The following is a 16,199-nucleotide window of genomic DNA, read 5'->3' as shown; positions in this document are numbered from 1 at the left end:
AAACAGCGTTGTCACAAAATCTACATACTTTGAGAAACTCGACTTTGAAGTTCTAAAGTCTTGCGAATGGAGCCCAGAAAAGATAGAAATAGGGTATAATTCCTTCTCTAGTTATTTTCACAGATTCCTGATGGTTTAGGGCAAGTGAGTGAATGGTTATACAGAGTTATGCCAAATCCACATCACAATCAGAATTGCACAGAACTTCACGGCTGCTTTAATTTCTATTGTCCTCTTTCTTAACTCCTAATGGTCAAATCAACTTCACCCCTTGGTCCTTGCTGTTTTGCTAAATATTAGTATATGTGTAAGCTGATGGGTTTGACTCTATGTAAGAGTTTTCACATTTTTATGGTATACTCCTACTTGGACAATTTAAGGCCTTGCTTATTATCTTTTGCACTGTTTGTGACATCTATTAGGATGGCCAAAAAGTGCATTTGGGTTTTTCTGTAACATCTTACAAAAAAAAAAAAAAAACCGAAAAACTTTTTGGTCAACCCAATACATCTCCATGTCTTCGTGTAGTTATGAATTTTTCAGTTGTTTCATGAATAGGACTCCGCCCTAAGGGTGAGGAAAGAAAGGGAGAGGAGGTAAAGCTCAAGGAATGATATCAGCTTGGACACAATGTTGAACATTAATAGAACTGATTTGGGAGGATTTGCTGCTGTTGTTTAGCTGCTAAGTCCTGTCCAACTCTTTTGTGACCCCATGGACTACAGCCTGCCAGGCTCCTCTGTCCATGGGACTCTCCAGGCAAAGATACCGGAGTGGGTAGCCAATCTCTTATCCAGGGGATCTTCCTGACCAGGAGTTGAACCTGTGTCTCTTGTATTGCAGGTCGGTTCTTTATCGTCTGAGCCACAGGGGAAGCCCTTGCAGGAGACTGTAGACTGTCTAAACTTATGATAATCTTTCCCTATATCAGCTTTACATTCTTAGGTTCTCATAAATCTAAATGTATACATCAGATTCGTGGTTCCATACATTCTTACTCTCGATGGATAACACATTCTAAATTGGGATTGGATAATCTGCCAGGTTTTCAAACATTCATTCACCAAATAAAACAGAATTACAGAGACTCTTAACTACTGATCTAAGTCTTGCCTCTAAAAAAAACCCTCTCATTATTCATGACACCTTGGGAAACGGAAATGTAAGATAAAACTCTCCTGTGTTAGCAAATCAAGAATTTAAACAGCTTTAAACCTAAGAGGAGTATTTCTTGGCAGTGCTTTTAGATTAAGGAAGTCATTTCTTTCAACAAGTATTTGCTGGAGTACCCGATTCTGTGTGATTTGCACTTGACACACAAAAGCTCCTTCTAGGAACATGTATTTAGAGAGAGAAAAAATATGCACTCATGAGATAGCTCAAAGTGCAAGGGAGTCCATGATTAACTAGTGAAATGCAAAGGGGTCCAATGCCAAAGGGAGGGCAGGAGGGAGCAAGTGACAGGGCTACAGGGAGGCTGGGTCCTCAGGGAGGAGACCTGAAGGGACCCAGAAGGTGACCCAGGAAGGGAAAGTATGATCTGGTGGAATCTGGGGAGCACACTGAAGGTGTGAGTATGCACGACAGTGAGAGTGTGTATGTGTGAGATACTGTGAGTGTGCCCTCTCTAGGTGCAAAGCCCACCGGCTGGCACAAGTCAGGTGTGCTCAGAGGCGGCAGGGGGCCAATGTGGTTGTAGCAAAGTGTCACTGGGAAAGGCCAGGCTGGGCAAGGAGACACGGAATGAAGAATCCTGGTAAACCTTGGACAATTCGGGCAGGAAATTTCCTGCTTTAAAATTCAATGTGACCATGCATTGGCTTCTACTGGCAACCAGACCTCTCCATCACAGAGGTCCCCAAACTTTTTGGCACCAGGGACCAGTTTTGTGGAAGGCAATTTTTCCAGACTGGAGTCGGGGGATGGTTTTGGGATGATTCTCATAAGAAGTGCACAACCTAGATCCCTCAAGCTTGCAGGTCACAGTAGGGTTCACACTCCTAAGAGAATAGAATGTTGCTGCTGATCTGACAGGAGGCAGAGTTCAAGTAGTAATGAGTGACGAGGAGCAGCTGTAAATACAGATGAAGCTCTGCTTGCCTACCACTCACCTCCTGCTATGTGGTCCGGTGCCTAACACATCACAGACTAGTAGTGGTCTGTGGCACATCGGCTGGGGACCCGTGCTCCATCAGACTGTGGGATTGTGAGGAGGAGAACTCTACCTCCTACTTCCCTTTTGTATTTTCTGATACTCTGTGATTGTTTCCCCTGTATACCAGTGGACCCAGGAATTAGCTTTATACTAATAAATGCTTGGTGGGCAACCTCAGTATCATTGGGGAGCGTGAGGTTACAATTTATGCACCTGCAACCCTGGAAGAATAATACTCTGAAGGTCATTTGAGAGTCCCTTGGACTACAAGGAGATCCAACCAGTCCATCCTAAAGGAGATCAGTCCTGGGTGTTCACTGGAAGGACTGATGTTGAAGCTGAAACTCCAATACTTTGGCCACCTGATACGAAGAGCTGGCTCATTGGAAAAGACCCTGATGCTGGGAAAGATTGAAGGCGGGAGGAGAAAGGGACAACAGAAGATGAGATGGCTGGATGGCATCACTAATTCAATGGACATGAGTTTGGGTAAATTCCAGGAGTTGGTGATGGACAGGGAGGCCTGGCACGCTGTGGTTCATGGGGTCGCAAAGAGTCTGACATGACTGAGGACTGAACTGAGCTAAAGGTCATTTGAGATGCCTAACTCATCTCTAGTGCCCTGATTTCAGTTATGAACACTGGAGGGGCGCAGAACTGAAATGACCAAGGAAGAAGGGGTCCTTTAGGATGAGACTTTCAGATGGAACCACCATATGATCTCTTACAGAAGAAAATCAGGCCTTCTTGCCTGAAGGCGTTAAGCTTTCCCAAATAAGAAAACTTATTCTTTGAAACCATCAAATCATAGTAACTTTATGGTCTTGTGTGTGTGTAATAGTTTCTCGGTTGTCCAGTTTCAGGGGAAGTATTTATTTTGGCAGGTACACACGAAGAACAAAAGTCTTTTTGAAAAGGGATTTGATCCTGGGACCAAGCCAAGGATTGGCTAGGCTAACAAGGGAGAAAAATGTAAACCTTTTTTTTTTTTTTAAGGGAAAAACACCCAAAAACCTACCACCCACTGACTCCATTGCCTCTGGTTCCCATTCAAACTTTAGGACTAAATTGAAATATTTGTTTATCCAGGGCTTCCTCCAAGTCAGACATTATTAGTTGAGGTCATAATTTATTGGGCCATGAGCCCTGGATTATATAAACACTTCTGCATTTAACAGACCCAGCCATCCTTGTAATAGATTTTATAATTATCCTGGCTATGCTGCCCCAGCGATGAAGCTGCGGTACAAACGTAATTTGGAGGAACAGATCTGGAGAGAAAAGGTCTTACCATCGCATCTGCTTTATGCTTCATTCGCTTAGCTTCTTGCATAAAATAATCTGCACTGCGTGGCCTACGAGGAGAGAGCGACATGAAATATCATTACTGAGCAAGTGTAAGATATTCAGCAAATATTCTTTCCTTTGCTCAAACTTCAACCACAATTTCAAGACTCTGCTTAAGATGGAATCAGTATTTTTTTTTTTTTTGCATTTCCAAACTACTGCCGCCTATATGTAAAAGACAACCATTATATTGTTCTTAAGTTAGCAATTCAAAACATGCTAAATATATGTAGATAAGTATATATGTTTACAGTGATTTTTTAACATGGATCCCCAGCGCCTAATTTGTAAATCAGATTTTTTTATTTCATGGTTAAGAAAATGCAAAATCTTATTTCACATGACACTTACGTAAAACAATCTGTTTTTGGTACAAAGATGGCAAAGATATAATAATTGTATAGTTGTACATAGGTGTATGTCTTTGTCTAGCCTTATGAAAATCAGTGTTGTCTGTTTGCATAACTGGTACCTAAAGTTGTATGTGTCTCTATAATTATTTTAAAGCTTTGCAGTGAGAAATGAAAAGAGGTGACGCTGGAATGATTGCATTCCAGTTGTAATGAAGCTAATTGTAAAATGATGTCTACCTTGTATTCTCTTGAGTTCTGATTAGCTGGCTGGTAAACATTTAATCCCAGGCATGGGCATTGTTAAAGCAATAACCCGACTCTGCTGCAAGATGAAGGTAATTTATCCAGGGACGAATCTGAGAGTGTGAAATGACCCCAAGTTACACTAAACCACTCATCAGACAGCACCTTTAAGTACTTCGTCAGGTGGATTTTTAAAAATCTACATAGTTTAGGAACCATCAGTATAAACCTTTTGTGTATTATGGGTCTTTATGTAATCAACAAACTTGACCTATTCATGAATACTCAACATAAGGCAGCACACCCTGATGGGAGATAAGATGTTAGTAGTGATATTAATCATACACTGTGTAGTCTATTTAACACACTTATTTTGAACTGCCTTCTTTCAGATTCTAATGAGTCTTTTTCCATACTACAATATTAGGTAGCCAGAGCATCCTTTTTTATCTAAGGGGTCAAAATGCTTAAAAAAATCACACAGATCGTGTCAATGATATTACCATCCAAAACTGTGATCCTCATTTGAATGGTTTAATCAGTCAAACAAATGGACAAACCAGGATAAAAGCAAATACTTAATCTTGGGTCACAAATCACAGAAGCAAGAGAAAGACCTTGGTTTTCTGTCTCTTCTTCCCCATAAATTGTCGTCAGCACTTGTGGTAACACGCTGGGAATATTTAACTTTCCCAACAAGGAGATAGGAATGTGGCTGCAGGGCCCCCCTATGTTTATGATGAAACTCCTGTCTCTGGGTCATGATCCCTTCATGTCTTCCCTGCCACACGGGCCTGAGCCCTTCCTTTCATCCTGACGGGTCTGCACTGGTGGGTGAAGCCTGTGGGTTCCTTCAAAGGAAGGCCCAGCTTCGACCATCTCTTCTTTCTCCAATTTATTTCCTCTATGTTTATTCCATTTAATGACGTTTTGGTTGCTTTTCATGGTGGTTTATTCTTCTTTGTCCACAGATTGACCTTTGAACACATACTGCCTATCTGTTGGGTCTTTGATGCCAACTCTGGCAATTTACATTATTTTTGTTCTTGTTTTTTAATAGACTGTCAAGTTTTCTGAGCAGTTTTAGGCTCAGAGCAAAATGAAGTAGAAAATACAGTAGAAAGTAGAAAAAACCATAAACCACTTGGTTCTACACGTGGACAGCCTCCCTTACTACTAACACCCCTCGATTGAGCAGCCCATTTGTTACAATTGATAAACCTAAACTGAGTGACTTCCTTGATGGCCCAGTGGCTAAGACTCAAAGTTCCCAGTGCAGGGGGCCCAGGTTTGATCCCTGGTTGGTGAACTAGATTCCACATGCCACAACTAGGAGTTTTCATGCTGCACGAAAAGATCCCACGTGCCGGCACAGTCAGATTAAAAAAAAAAAAAAGCCTAAACTAACATGTCATTATCACCTGAAGTCTGTAGTTTACATTTGGATTCACTCTTGGTGTGGCACATTCTATGGGTTTTGAAAACTGTATGATGACGTATATCCACCATAATAGCACCATACAGAATAGGCTCATATCTTAAAAATCCTCTGCAATATTTTTTGTCTTTTTGCTGAATGCCCCAGAACAGAAGACCAGATCTACCACTAGCTGGAAGCCAGGTCTGACTCCTGAGTTCACATGGGGTCCTGGAGCCTACCTGTTCAGGAAAGGAGCTCCCGTACCTCCATCCCTTTCCTCCCTGCTGTTATCACATGCTATGAAGGCTTCCTTGTCAATATCCCCTTCTTTCCTCAAGGACCACATCCACCCAGGTCCAGGCTTTCAATACCTCTCCCGGCCTCGAGTTTCACTCCTGTCCCATCTCTCCTGAGCTTTAACTCTTGAGCGATGTTTGTAAAATATGTCTTTCGTTATATATCACCACCCTACTCACAGATCTAAAATCAAACTCCAGGGCCTCTGAAACTGAATCTCAGTTCCGGTCCCTAATCTTGCCTAACCCTCTTCACTGCATTACTTACTCACCCAGTCCCTCAACCACAGTGAGTGGTGTCCTCACTGGCTGGTCAACATTTCAGCCCTGCTCATCCCTTCCCTCATCCCTAGAACACCCTCCTCTCTGCTCCTTCATTAAATGCTTACAGTGAGCCAGATGTTGCTTGTGTCTCTAATTCTTAGACCCTAAGGCCTTTTTGCTGGGAAAGATTGAAGGCAGGAGAAGAAGGCCGCAACAGAGGATGAGATGGTTGGATGGCATGACCGACTCAACGGACACGAGTGAGCACACTCTGGGAGATGCTGAAGGGCAGGGAAGCCTGGCGTGCTGCAGTCCATGCAGTCACAAAGAGTTGGACATGACTTAGCGACTGAACAATAACAAAAGGCCTTCTTGGTAATTTTGGCTCAAGCTCAGCTATGTCTTTCCTGATCTCGGGTACCGCTTCTTGTTCACACTTCACTTCCAGGCACTTAATTACCTTCTGAGCTGTCCCGGGCTGCAGTCATCACATGTGTGCAAGCTGGCAGCTACAATATTTTCAGCGTGGGCCCTGCCGTAGACCTCTTTGATCTTTTCCACCTTGTTTTAGGTACATGGTAGAAGAGAAATGAGTCCCCCATGCATTCACATTTCGAGTTTAGAAGAGAGAGTGTTGGCTTCTGATGGGGTGCAGCCTCGAAGCCAACGAGCCAGAGAACATCTCCATGGCAACCTGATAGTCTCCGCATCATTATCGGTCCCACACTCGAGTAGAGGAGTTTGGTCATTTTTCTCTTGCCCTCTTTTTTGTAGACCTCTTCACTGACAGATCATCATTTTTTCAAACACATTTTGTTTTCATGAAAGAATTCTGGTAATAAGCCAAGGCATCTTCGTTTTTACTAGCCTTTTAAGTTATCCCTGGGGTGTCAGTGGCATCGAATTCCCCATATGGATATCGCCATCAGGGCTGCTTTTATGTGTAGTGAGTAAATATATTCTTTAAACCTGGGATGGAGGCTGAGTCACAGACTCTCACAATAGTGTATGTGGATAAGTAACACATCTATTTTCTGCCTGTATCACAGGAGTGACAACATTAACCTGAGATGCTGAAGAAATGTACTATCAGGGCCTGTTTAGGAACACATGAGAATTCTCATCTTTGCATCTCACTGCACTGAGTCACTGAAGACTGCCTGGTGATTGGCCCATTTTCTCCTCTCAGGTGATCTCTGGAGCCTCGGTTCCAGGTCAGGTCATTATAAAGGCAACTGGATGACGGGACGTCACCCAGATTGCCCAGCGACGCCATGGACACGTGCTGTCAGGGAGGCATCACTCTGGTGGTGACCTTCAAGTCAGCAGGAAGATAAAACTGCTGCCACCACTGCGGCAGCTACAGAATGTAAGACTGCAGAGGCACTAAAATGAAACCTAATTATCTCAGTGCTCAAACCGATTTTTCCTCCAGTCTTTTTTTTTATTCTTAAATGTGGAAAACCTAGAGTTTTGCTTTTCATTGTGATAATAACATTCTTCACATTGTTTCTCAGGGTGATGGTATTTGATGCTAATCCATGAGAAAACCTAAGAAAAGTACAGTTAAACATCACGCATGTAACTGACTGCATCTCAGGCGCTCTTTAGAACCTAGGCTTGGAGGATCTAAAAACCTAGGCTGAGCCACATGTATGTTTGTTATAAGAGCTCTTGGCACCAAAAGTAATGTGAGCACTGGATCCAGAGAGCAGTATCCTCCTCTCCTCCCAGCGCCCCTACGAGCATACCCGTGGCCTTAGCTCAGCAGCAGTAGGTCTGAGCCACCCTCATGTTTCTGCTGGCATGGGAGTATCACAGCGCCCTGATGCTTTGTTCTCCTGTGAGACCGAGATGGAACTAAATGCCCTCCCACGGACAGGCTGGCAGGCAGCTTTCTGTGACTCCTACCTCTGTGAAACGCCAGCACCCCAACACCACCCCCAACCCGGCAGAGCCAGCCTGTTTTGTGAAAACTGGCAGAGATGGAAAGCCTGACGTGTCTGAACAAACAGGTTCCCTGGCACCGCACAAGTCGAGATAATTTTCTTAGGAAGTTGGAATCCAAACCAGACAATGATGCAACTGCACACCAGATGAATTCATCATCTGATAGGCCTGTCAGCTTGTCATCTGATAAGTCCTGGAGGTGTTACCATGGCCCAAGCTGTGAGGTTCTTTTTTCCCTAAGAACGTGTAAGAAGTGGAGGAACTGTGTTCCACGCACTAGATGAATGCTGTGGGTGAGGGCACTTCATAGCCAGGGGCCCCGGTGCTGCCGTTGACTTTATGAGCACTTCCAGAAAGAAGTGAGAAGGCTGCTTATAGCATCCCTTGTGATTCAGACAGTAAAGAATCTGCCTGCAATGCAGGAGACATGGGTTCGATCCCTGGGTCAGGAAGATCCCCTGGAGAAGGGAATGGCTACCCACTCCAGTATTCTTGCCTGCAGAATTCCACGGACAGAAGAACTTGGTGGGCTGCAGTCCATGGGGTCACAAAGAGTCCGACATGACTGAGCAACTAAGCACATTAACTTTTAAGCACAAGAATTCAAATGCAGCTTTTGTTTCTATGCCCTTGATGTTGGCTGGGACCCCTAAATCCCTGGCTTCTCAGAAGCATGAGCGATGACACATCGTTTCTCCCACAGGTCACAGGCTCTCACAGGAGACTCCTCTCCTGGCCACACTTAAAAAATAACACATGCTTTCCAGGACACGCAGGCTAAATGTGCAGGTTTTTGTCATTCTATCATAAGCAACTTTCTGTTTAAGTGGAAACTCATCAATTAGATTGCTGTTCTTCTCCGGGTGTCACAGGTAAGATAAAATCATTTTACAAAGCCCTTAAAAGGATCAGAGGGCTCAGATTTCAATCAGAATGATCTGAAAGGCCCTGTCCACCATTCTTGCCCTCCCAACCTCTGACCAAATCCTTTTGTTCTTTCTTTCTCTCTGTTTTGACTAAAAACAAACAAACAAACAAACCTTGGCTGAGAGGGATTTCATAAGGGAAAAAATTCCATATGAAGAAAGAAAGGCACAGGAATGGTATTATCAGGAGGGGTGGGGTCCAGCTTTGAAGCAATGGGAGGCAGAGGGGCCCCTCGGGAGGGGAATGGTCATGGCCAGCCCACCACAGGAGTGCCTTGCCTTGATCTAATATCACCTACATAAGGATTTCAGTCGGGGTCCTTTGAATAAATCACCTGACCTTTCACATACAGGAGTCTTCCATCGTCTATAAAATTAAAATCCTTCCAGCTATAAGAATGCTGAGTATCATTACATCACAAGTGCCAACTCCGTCTTCCGGACCTGCCAGCCACACGGCACAGGTCGTGGCTTTAGCATCGGGTGGAGAGGGGGTCTTTTCTCAGCGTCTGGAGGTTTCAGTAGCCAGGCTCCTATAATTGATGCCATGGGGACAGATGGGGCGTTTGGAGGCTTGGCTGAATGTGATGATCGTGACTGACTCTTCCTTGTGAAATGTGGGCAAGAGAGTCAGCACATCCTTCTGGAAGCAGCAGGCAGGTTGGCATCCGGGGTTCTCTGGCTCCCCGGCAAAGCAATATGGCACGGGTGAACGGAGGCCAAGCGCTTCGCCATCAGCTGTGCTCAGACGTCTGCACTGAGGCCTTCGTGACACAGCTGTTCTCGAGATTTTCCACCGCCAAGAACTCTCCCGTCACTAGTGATGACACCAAGAGATTTATAGCTCATGGCTTTGCACTAATAAGGTCGGTTTCTAGGCTTTGGGTTGAATGAAGTGCTGTTACTCATGGATATAAATTCCTAACAGATTTTTGAAACAAAAGTTTGGTAATCACACCAGCGTCACCTTAAAACCAGAGCTGTCCATTAAAATGAATGAAATAATGCCATTTGCAGCTACATGCATGGACCTAGACATTGTCATACTGAGTGAAGATAGTCAGATAGAGAAGGAGAAATATTGGATGACATCCCTTACATGTGGAATCTAAAAATAAATGACACAAATGAACTGACTTATAAAACAGAGACTCATGGACTTACAGAATGAGCTCCTGGTTGCCAGAGGGCAGGATGTGGAGAGGGATAATTAGGGCGTTTGGGATCCATATGTACACACTGCTATATTTAAAATGTTGTGTGTGTGCCTAGTTGCTCAGTCCTGTCCGACTCTTTCGGCCTCCCCAGGTGGCACTAGTGGTAAAGAACCCACCTGCCAATGTAGAAGACATAAGAGACGTGGGTTTGATCCCTGAGTCGGGAAGATGCCCTGGAGGAGGACACGGCAACCCACTCCAGTATTCTTGTCTGGAGAATCCCATGGACAGAGGAGCCTGGTGGGCTGCAGTCCATAGGGCCGCAAAGAGTCGGACACGACTGAGGTGACTTAGCACGCACGCACACGTCCGACTCTTTGCAACCACATGGACTGTAGTCCACCAGGCTCCTCTGTCCATGGGATTCTCCAGACAAGAATACTGGAGTGGGTTGCCGTGTCCTCCTCCAGGGCATCTTCCCGACTCAGGGACCAAACCCTCATCTCCTGTGTCTTCTGCATTGCAGGTATATTCTTTACCCACTGAGCAATCGGAGAAGCCCCATCATATTTAAAATGGATAACCAGCAAAAGATTATAGCAGAGGGAACTCGCTCAGTGTCATGTGGCAGCCTGGATGGGAGGGGAGTTTGGGGGAGAGCGGACACAGGTCTATGGATAACTGCCTCCCTTTGCCGTTCACCGGAAGCTATTACAACATTGCGAATCGGCTATTCCCTAACACAAAAGAAGAAGCTTGAAAAAAAAACCCCGTTGAGGACTGAAAGTGGCACACGGCTAAACATCACGGGAGGAGGAGGTGCAGTCCTACTGCCTCCCGTCTGAGCCTGCAGGACAGGCTGATCTGGATCACATTTTTAAAATAAGTTATTCTGTTCAGTTCTATCTGCATTCCGAAGGCACCACCTGGTACCTGCTGAATTGGTAAGTAACCTAGGAGAAGGGGCTGGAAGACTATGAATTTAAATTGACTTGCCTGTAGTAATTCCTTACATTCACGGAAAAAAAAAAAGAAAAAAAGGATGCAGGCACTACCCCCTGGCCCCTGCCAGACAGGCTTCCCTGGTGGCTCAGACGGTGAAGAATCTGCCTGCAATGCAGAAGACCTGGGTTCGATCCCAAGATCGGGAAGATCCTCTGGAGAAGGAAATGGCAACCCACTCCAGTATTTTTGCCTGGAGAATTCCACAGACAGAGGAGCCTGGTGGACTACGGCCCCTGGAGTCACAAAGAGACAAACATGACTGAGCAACTAACATTTTCAACCCACCCCCCCCAGAATGTTATTCCATTTAGGGTCATTCAACAGTTGTTACTGGAGTGCCTGCTGAATTCTGACTGTTGTCTGAAATGCAAGTTTATTCAACCATTAACGAGTATTTATAATACAAAAGGATGAGTTTACTATTTTTTTTTTTTTTAAAGCTATGGGATGCGGCTCTAAAAGGGAAATGACAGGATGGCAACTGTTACTTTGGGGAGTGCAATAACTGGATTTCTATCAACTCTAAATCATTTTGGTGCTAATTCTCTAGTTCCTTCTTTCCTTCTGGTGATCTCTCTTTGTTCATGTCACTGCCTGTTGACACCTCCAGTGAGGACAAGACAAGGAAAGTGACAGGAGCCAGATCATGGTCCTTGAAGCCGGTGCAGAGCGGAGAAAGCAGGAGGAGGCTGAGAACTGTGATGGCAGAGGAGTTTCCTGCAGAGGCCGCCCATGGACCGCCATCTTCCCTGAATTAATAACGGAATGAATGAAGCATACACCCCCCCTCCCCCCCCCCCCCGACCTCAGCACATACCAGCTGAACACTTTACACACTTTTAGGTGACTTCCTAGCCCAGTGATCTCTTAAGACCCATATTTTTATTGTTCCAAGGAAGAGACAGTGCCTGTTGTTGCTTTTCAAGCTTGAAGAATTTCCCCATGATTTTCTCAGTTCAGTGGCTGAGTGGCTGTTTGAGCCGCGTGTTTCTTTACTGTCATGGATTTCAAATCAATTGGGACACATGGCAATTGGAAGATGTCTCTCTCTCCATATGATGGATATGTAAGAGGGCTTTTTTTAAATTCCATCTATATCCATAAAAGGAGAAACAGTTTTATTGTAGCTGTCAGCCAGAAAAATCACACAGTTTGCTAATGGGAAGAATGCATGATAACAGCCTCTTGGTTTGATACAGATAGGGACAAAATTACATTAGCCGCCGTCCCAGCAGATTGAGAGACATTTCCTCTTGTAAACAGTCCAAGGAGCTGCGGGTCCATGTAGGACTGTTTAGCTGTTGCTGTTTTGGACTTAGCTTTCTGGTCTATACATTGGAAAATGCCTTACATGTTAATTTCCCATATGTGTCTGTTTAAACACCACGCCCTTGATATGTTTGATGATCCAGGTACCTTACTGTTGAATGTGTGTGTACGCTCACTTTGTTAGACTATGACTTCTTCCTCTTCTTTTTTTGTTTCCTATCACCAGATCTTTATTGCACTATCTGCACTATTATAATATCTGCATTATTCTTTCTTTAAATTTACTTTTTATTGAATACAGCTGATTTACAATGTTAATTTCTGCTGGATAGTAAGGTGACTAGTTATGCACATATGTACATTCCTCTTCATATTCCTTTCCACTATGGTTTATCCCAGGATAGAGAATATGGTTCCCTATGCTATACAGAAAGATCTTGCTGTTTATCCATCCTATATACACTAGTTTGCATCTCCTAACCCCAAACTCTCAGGCTATCCCTCCCCCTCAGCAAGCTTCTTGAGATGGATAGGGGAGGTTTGGGGCCCAAAACCTCAGCAAACTTGGTTTGAATGATGTATAGAGCCACATTTCCATTCTTATAAAGACTTGACTTATAAGACAAGTATAACTGTTTTTCATTCCTCAAGGAACTGAGTTACAAGTTGAAGGATACAGAGGCTGACCCATCTGTATCTACTTTATCTTCAATTTGCTTCTTAATATTAGGGACAGCATCCTTAATTAAGATGAAAATCAAAAGATTCCTACATCTTCCAAATGCAAATTTCCACATTGTCATTAAATACAATTCCAATTGCCTGTTTTTACAAATGGTTAACGCTCCCTTTGAACAATTTACACCACCAAACACTAATTGTATATGGAGTTGACTGTCGGATTGGATTGTACTCCCATTACACGCCCCTCACCCTGGGGGTTAATTACCACTTCTCTGGCTGCCCAGGGCAGTGAGATGAGGGAAAGGGCAGCCGGTGAGGGTCAGGGAGAGCATGTGTGGGGTTGAGTGCAGGTGCGATCACAGGAAGAGGAGAAAAACGCACGTTCTCCTGGGCCACCCTTAGGCTTTACTAAACTCAATCATCTGGGAGTGTGTCCAATGAAGAAACAAAAAAGCTGGATTTGGCTCTCAATCCCCGAAGTCTATCTCCTTGTTAGCTTAATGAAGTCCAAACAGGGCCTGAGGGAGACAACTTAGTATTCCTGTTTCTCAGACATGAAGAAACAGACCTTGTCTACACTTTTGGTAAAGACAGGGTGGGACAGAAGGCTGGGAGGAAGATGAGGGTGAAAGAGACAGCGTTCAACTCTCCAGGTGGTCACACTGAGAAGGGGCCATCTCACTGGGTCCCAGGGGACGCTCCAGGAGGCCAGGGTCATGACTCACCTTTTCTGATTAGGAAGCAGGGACTCAGGGACATTTAGCACCATTTTGGCTTTTGACTGTGGGTGGGGTGCGTGGTTTACAGTCTGTCCCCTCAGCTGGACGGTCAGCAGTCAGGGGGCAGGGGGGTCTCTCACTGTTGTCTGCTGCTCCCTGCTGGGGATTTAAGGGCATGACTCCCACAGATACACAACTGTATGCTTGCTGAATAGCTGAAGTTGACAATGGGATTCAAGCCAAACTCTTGAAACCATATCTCCTGCCCTGGAGGCTTGTCCTTGACACATATTTTTTTCCCTAAGAGCCTAAATAATTTTCAGTATCATTTTATCATTTCTCATGTGTCATTTTTGGCATCTCCCGAGCTTTCCAGGATGCTATATTTATTCATCTTCTTCTTTTGTTTCTCCGCCTCTTGAGTTGATGCTGGGAATGAAATACTTGGGTTTTGGCACTATGATGGGGGGATGGATGACAGGATATTTTTTTCCTGTATAAGAATTATTTACACCTTTATAAAGACTTACAGCATTTTAGAGAACAGAAAGCTTTCAGGAGCGAATCACTATTTTTCTTTGCCTGTTACAGTTTACAAAGACAGAAACGCCTCTTTCTGGTAGCATACAACCTCAAATGCAGGTGCTCAGAAATATAAGACTCCTTGATGCCATTTGCCTTAGTTTTCTGGCATCCTGGATACAACCGTGCTAGCCCTGGTTGTTCCATTCATTCAAACCACTGCCCCGCAAGGGCGCAGGGGGTGCACTCAGCAATTTCCTTTGAGAGGGTGACATTTAACTGACTGGGTCACATGACAGAAACGGCCACACTATGGTTTCTATGTGTCTAATATAGACATACACATACAAACCATCTCCCTGTTCCCACTTATCTGGGCTTCCCCACATCAGCAAGACTCCACACTTACATATCATCGAAGATGAGTTTCTGCCTCTTGCAGTCCCGGTGGCCGTTGGCGCCTGGAGACCAGGGCTCTGTCTGCGGCCGTGACTTGTGGAGAATGCTTTCGGAATTGTTGTGAGCCGCTTTCTAGACAACAAACAAACACACCCACCTTTGAGAAACTGGCCCTCTGGCTGAAGGAGTAACCCCTTAGAATTGCTTGGGTTCTAGGTTAGACGTGATAGCGTTTTTTGTTTCGATTAAGAAAGAGAAATGCATGCATTTCAGGTCTCAAGCCGGAAGCTTTTATGCGTGTGGTCAGATGTCATCCCCACAACATCATTACCAGGGAGGTCTTAGTCTTGCTCTCGCACATCCAGATCCTGAACCTGCCGAAGCTCAGACGGCTGCTGCGGGTGCCGGCTGCAGGCTAGGACTCAGGCTCCTACTCTTGCCGGTTGCTAGACCCACGGTTCTCCAAACTGACCACATCAGAATCACCATTAACGCACAGACAGCCGAGACCACGCCAGCATCTCCGTCTCCGTAGGTCTGGGGGAGGGCCTGAGAACACGCATTCTGCACAAGTTTCAGAGTGCTGGTCTAGGACCTGAGCTCTCAGAACCACCGAGCTGTGTTCCTCACGAGAGGTTCAGGTCATAGACTGACTGGTTCTCATCAGCTGTCTGTGCCGGAAAGGAAGAGCCGATGGGTGTTGCAAGAAATTATTTAAAATGTGCTTTAAAAAGGAACACTCTCTATCTGGGGGAAAATTTAAACATCCTTTTTTTTCTCCTGGAGATACAGATATTTAGGGAGCACCTACTGTGTGCTGATCATTTGGATCATAAAACACCCTGTCTTTGGTTAGGAAATTCAAATGGATTCCTCTGAAGTAATTAAAGTGGACTAGATACCAGTGTTTCTTTAAGTACGGGCTGATTTTATGTGCGGATCAAGCCTCTTTGTTATGAGAGCCTCTAGGACTCTGGGCATTTCTTTTTTGGCAGGCAGAGTAGTAAATTATGGATGTGTGTGAACCCTGGTCTAAGTGGCTCTCCTCAGCTAGACTGTAAGCTTCCTGCAGGCAGAGATTGAATCTGTTAGATCATCAATGCATCTCTATTGCTTAGCAGAGTGCCTGGGACACAATAAGTACTTCCTTGATAAACACCTGTGTAGTGAAAGAAGGTCTAAATAAAGTCTGTAATTGGCTAAAGATCCTCTGCACATCATAGTTGCTTGTGATAGAAGGATCTAGAGGCAAAGAGAAGTTGTGTTTGGTTTAAAATTTGAATTGCTTGCTTTTTATTTCAGATTTTCCTAATAACGATCTTCTCAGATTCTTGTATCCTAGAACTAAAGAGAACTGCTCTCAAATGAGGGTGCCTAAGAGGCTTAGTTCCCTGATGGTTCAGTAAGACTGAGGCTCTTGCTGGACCTTAACAACTTTTTTTGCCTCTTTGATTTACTGGATAAAGCAGGAAACGCTGCCTCCCCTGTTT

At 44.6% G+C, this 16,199-nt stretch overlaps 1 protein-coding gene across 8 annotated transcripts in view; it reads right to left on the bottom strand.

The window, feature by feature from the left end:
- The window catches only part of AFF3 (AF4/FMR2 family member 3), a 612,117-nt gene that overhangs the window by 19,912 nt on the left and 576,006 nt on the right, over positions 1 to 16,199 (bottom strand). For all 8 annotated transcript variants that reach the window (XM_043918598.1, XM_043918593.1, XM_043918592.1 and 5 more), the window contains 2 exons: positions 14,720 to 14,841; positions 3,447 to 3,510 (listed from right to left, as the gene is read on the bottom strand). In XM_043918598.1, coding sequence (XP_043774533.1) covers positions 3,447 to 3,510; positions 14,720 to 14,841 — 186 coding nt within the window. The remainder of the gene's footprint in view (positions 1 to 3,446; positions 3,511 to 14,719; positions 14,842 to 16,199) is intronic.

This window comes from Cervus elaphus, chromosome 11 (genome assembly GCF_910594005.1).
Source record: "Cervus elaphus chromosome 11, mCerEla1.1, whole genome shotgun sequence".
Lineage (NCBI taxonomy): Eukaryota > Metazoa > Chordata > Mammalia > Artiodactyla > Cervidae > Cervus > Cervus elaphus.
The sequence above is the reverse complement of the archived record's forward strand: the minus strand, read 5'-3'. Positions and strand labels throughout refer to the sequence as shown.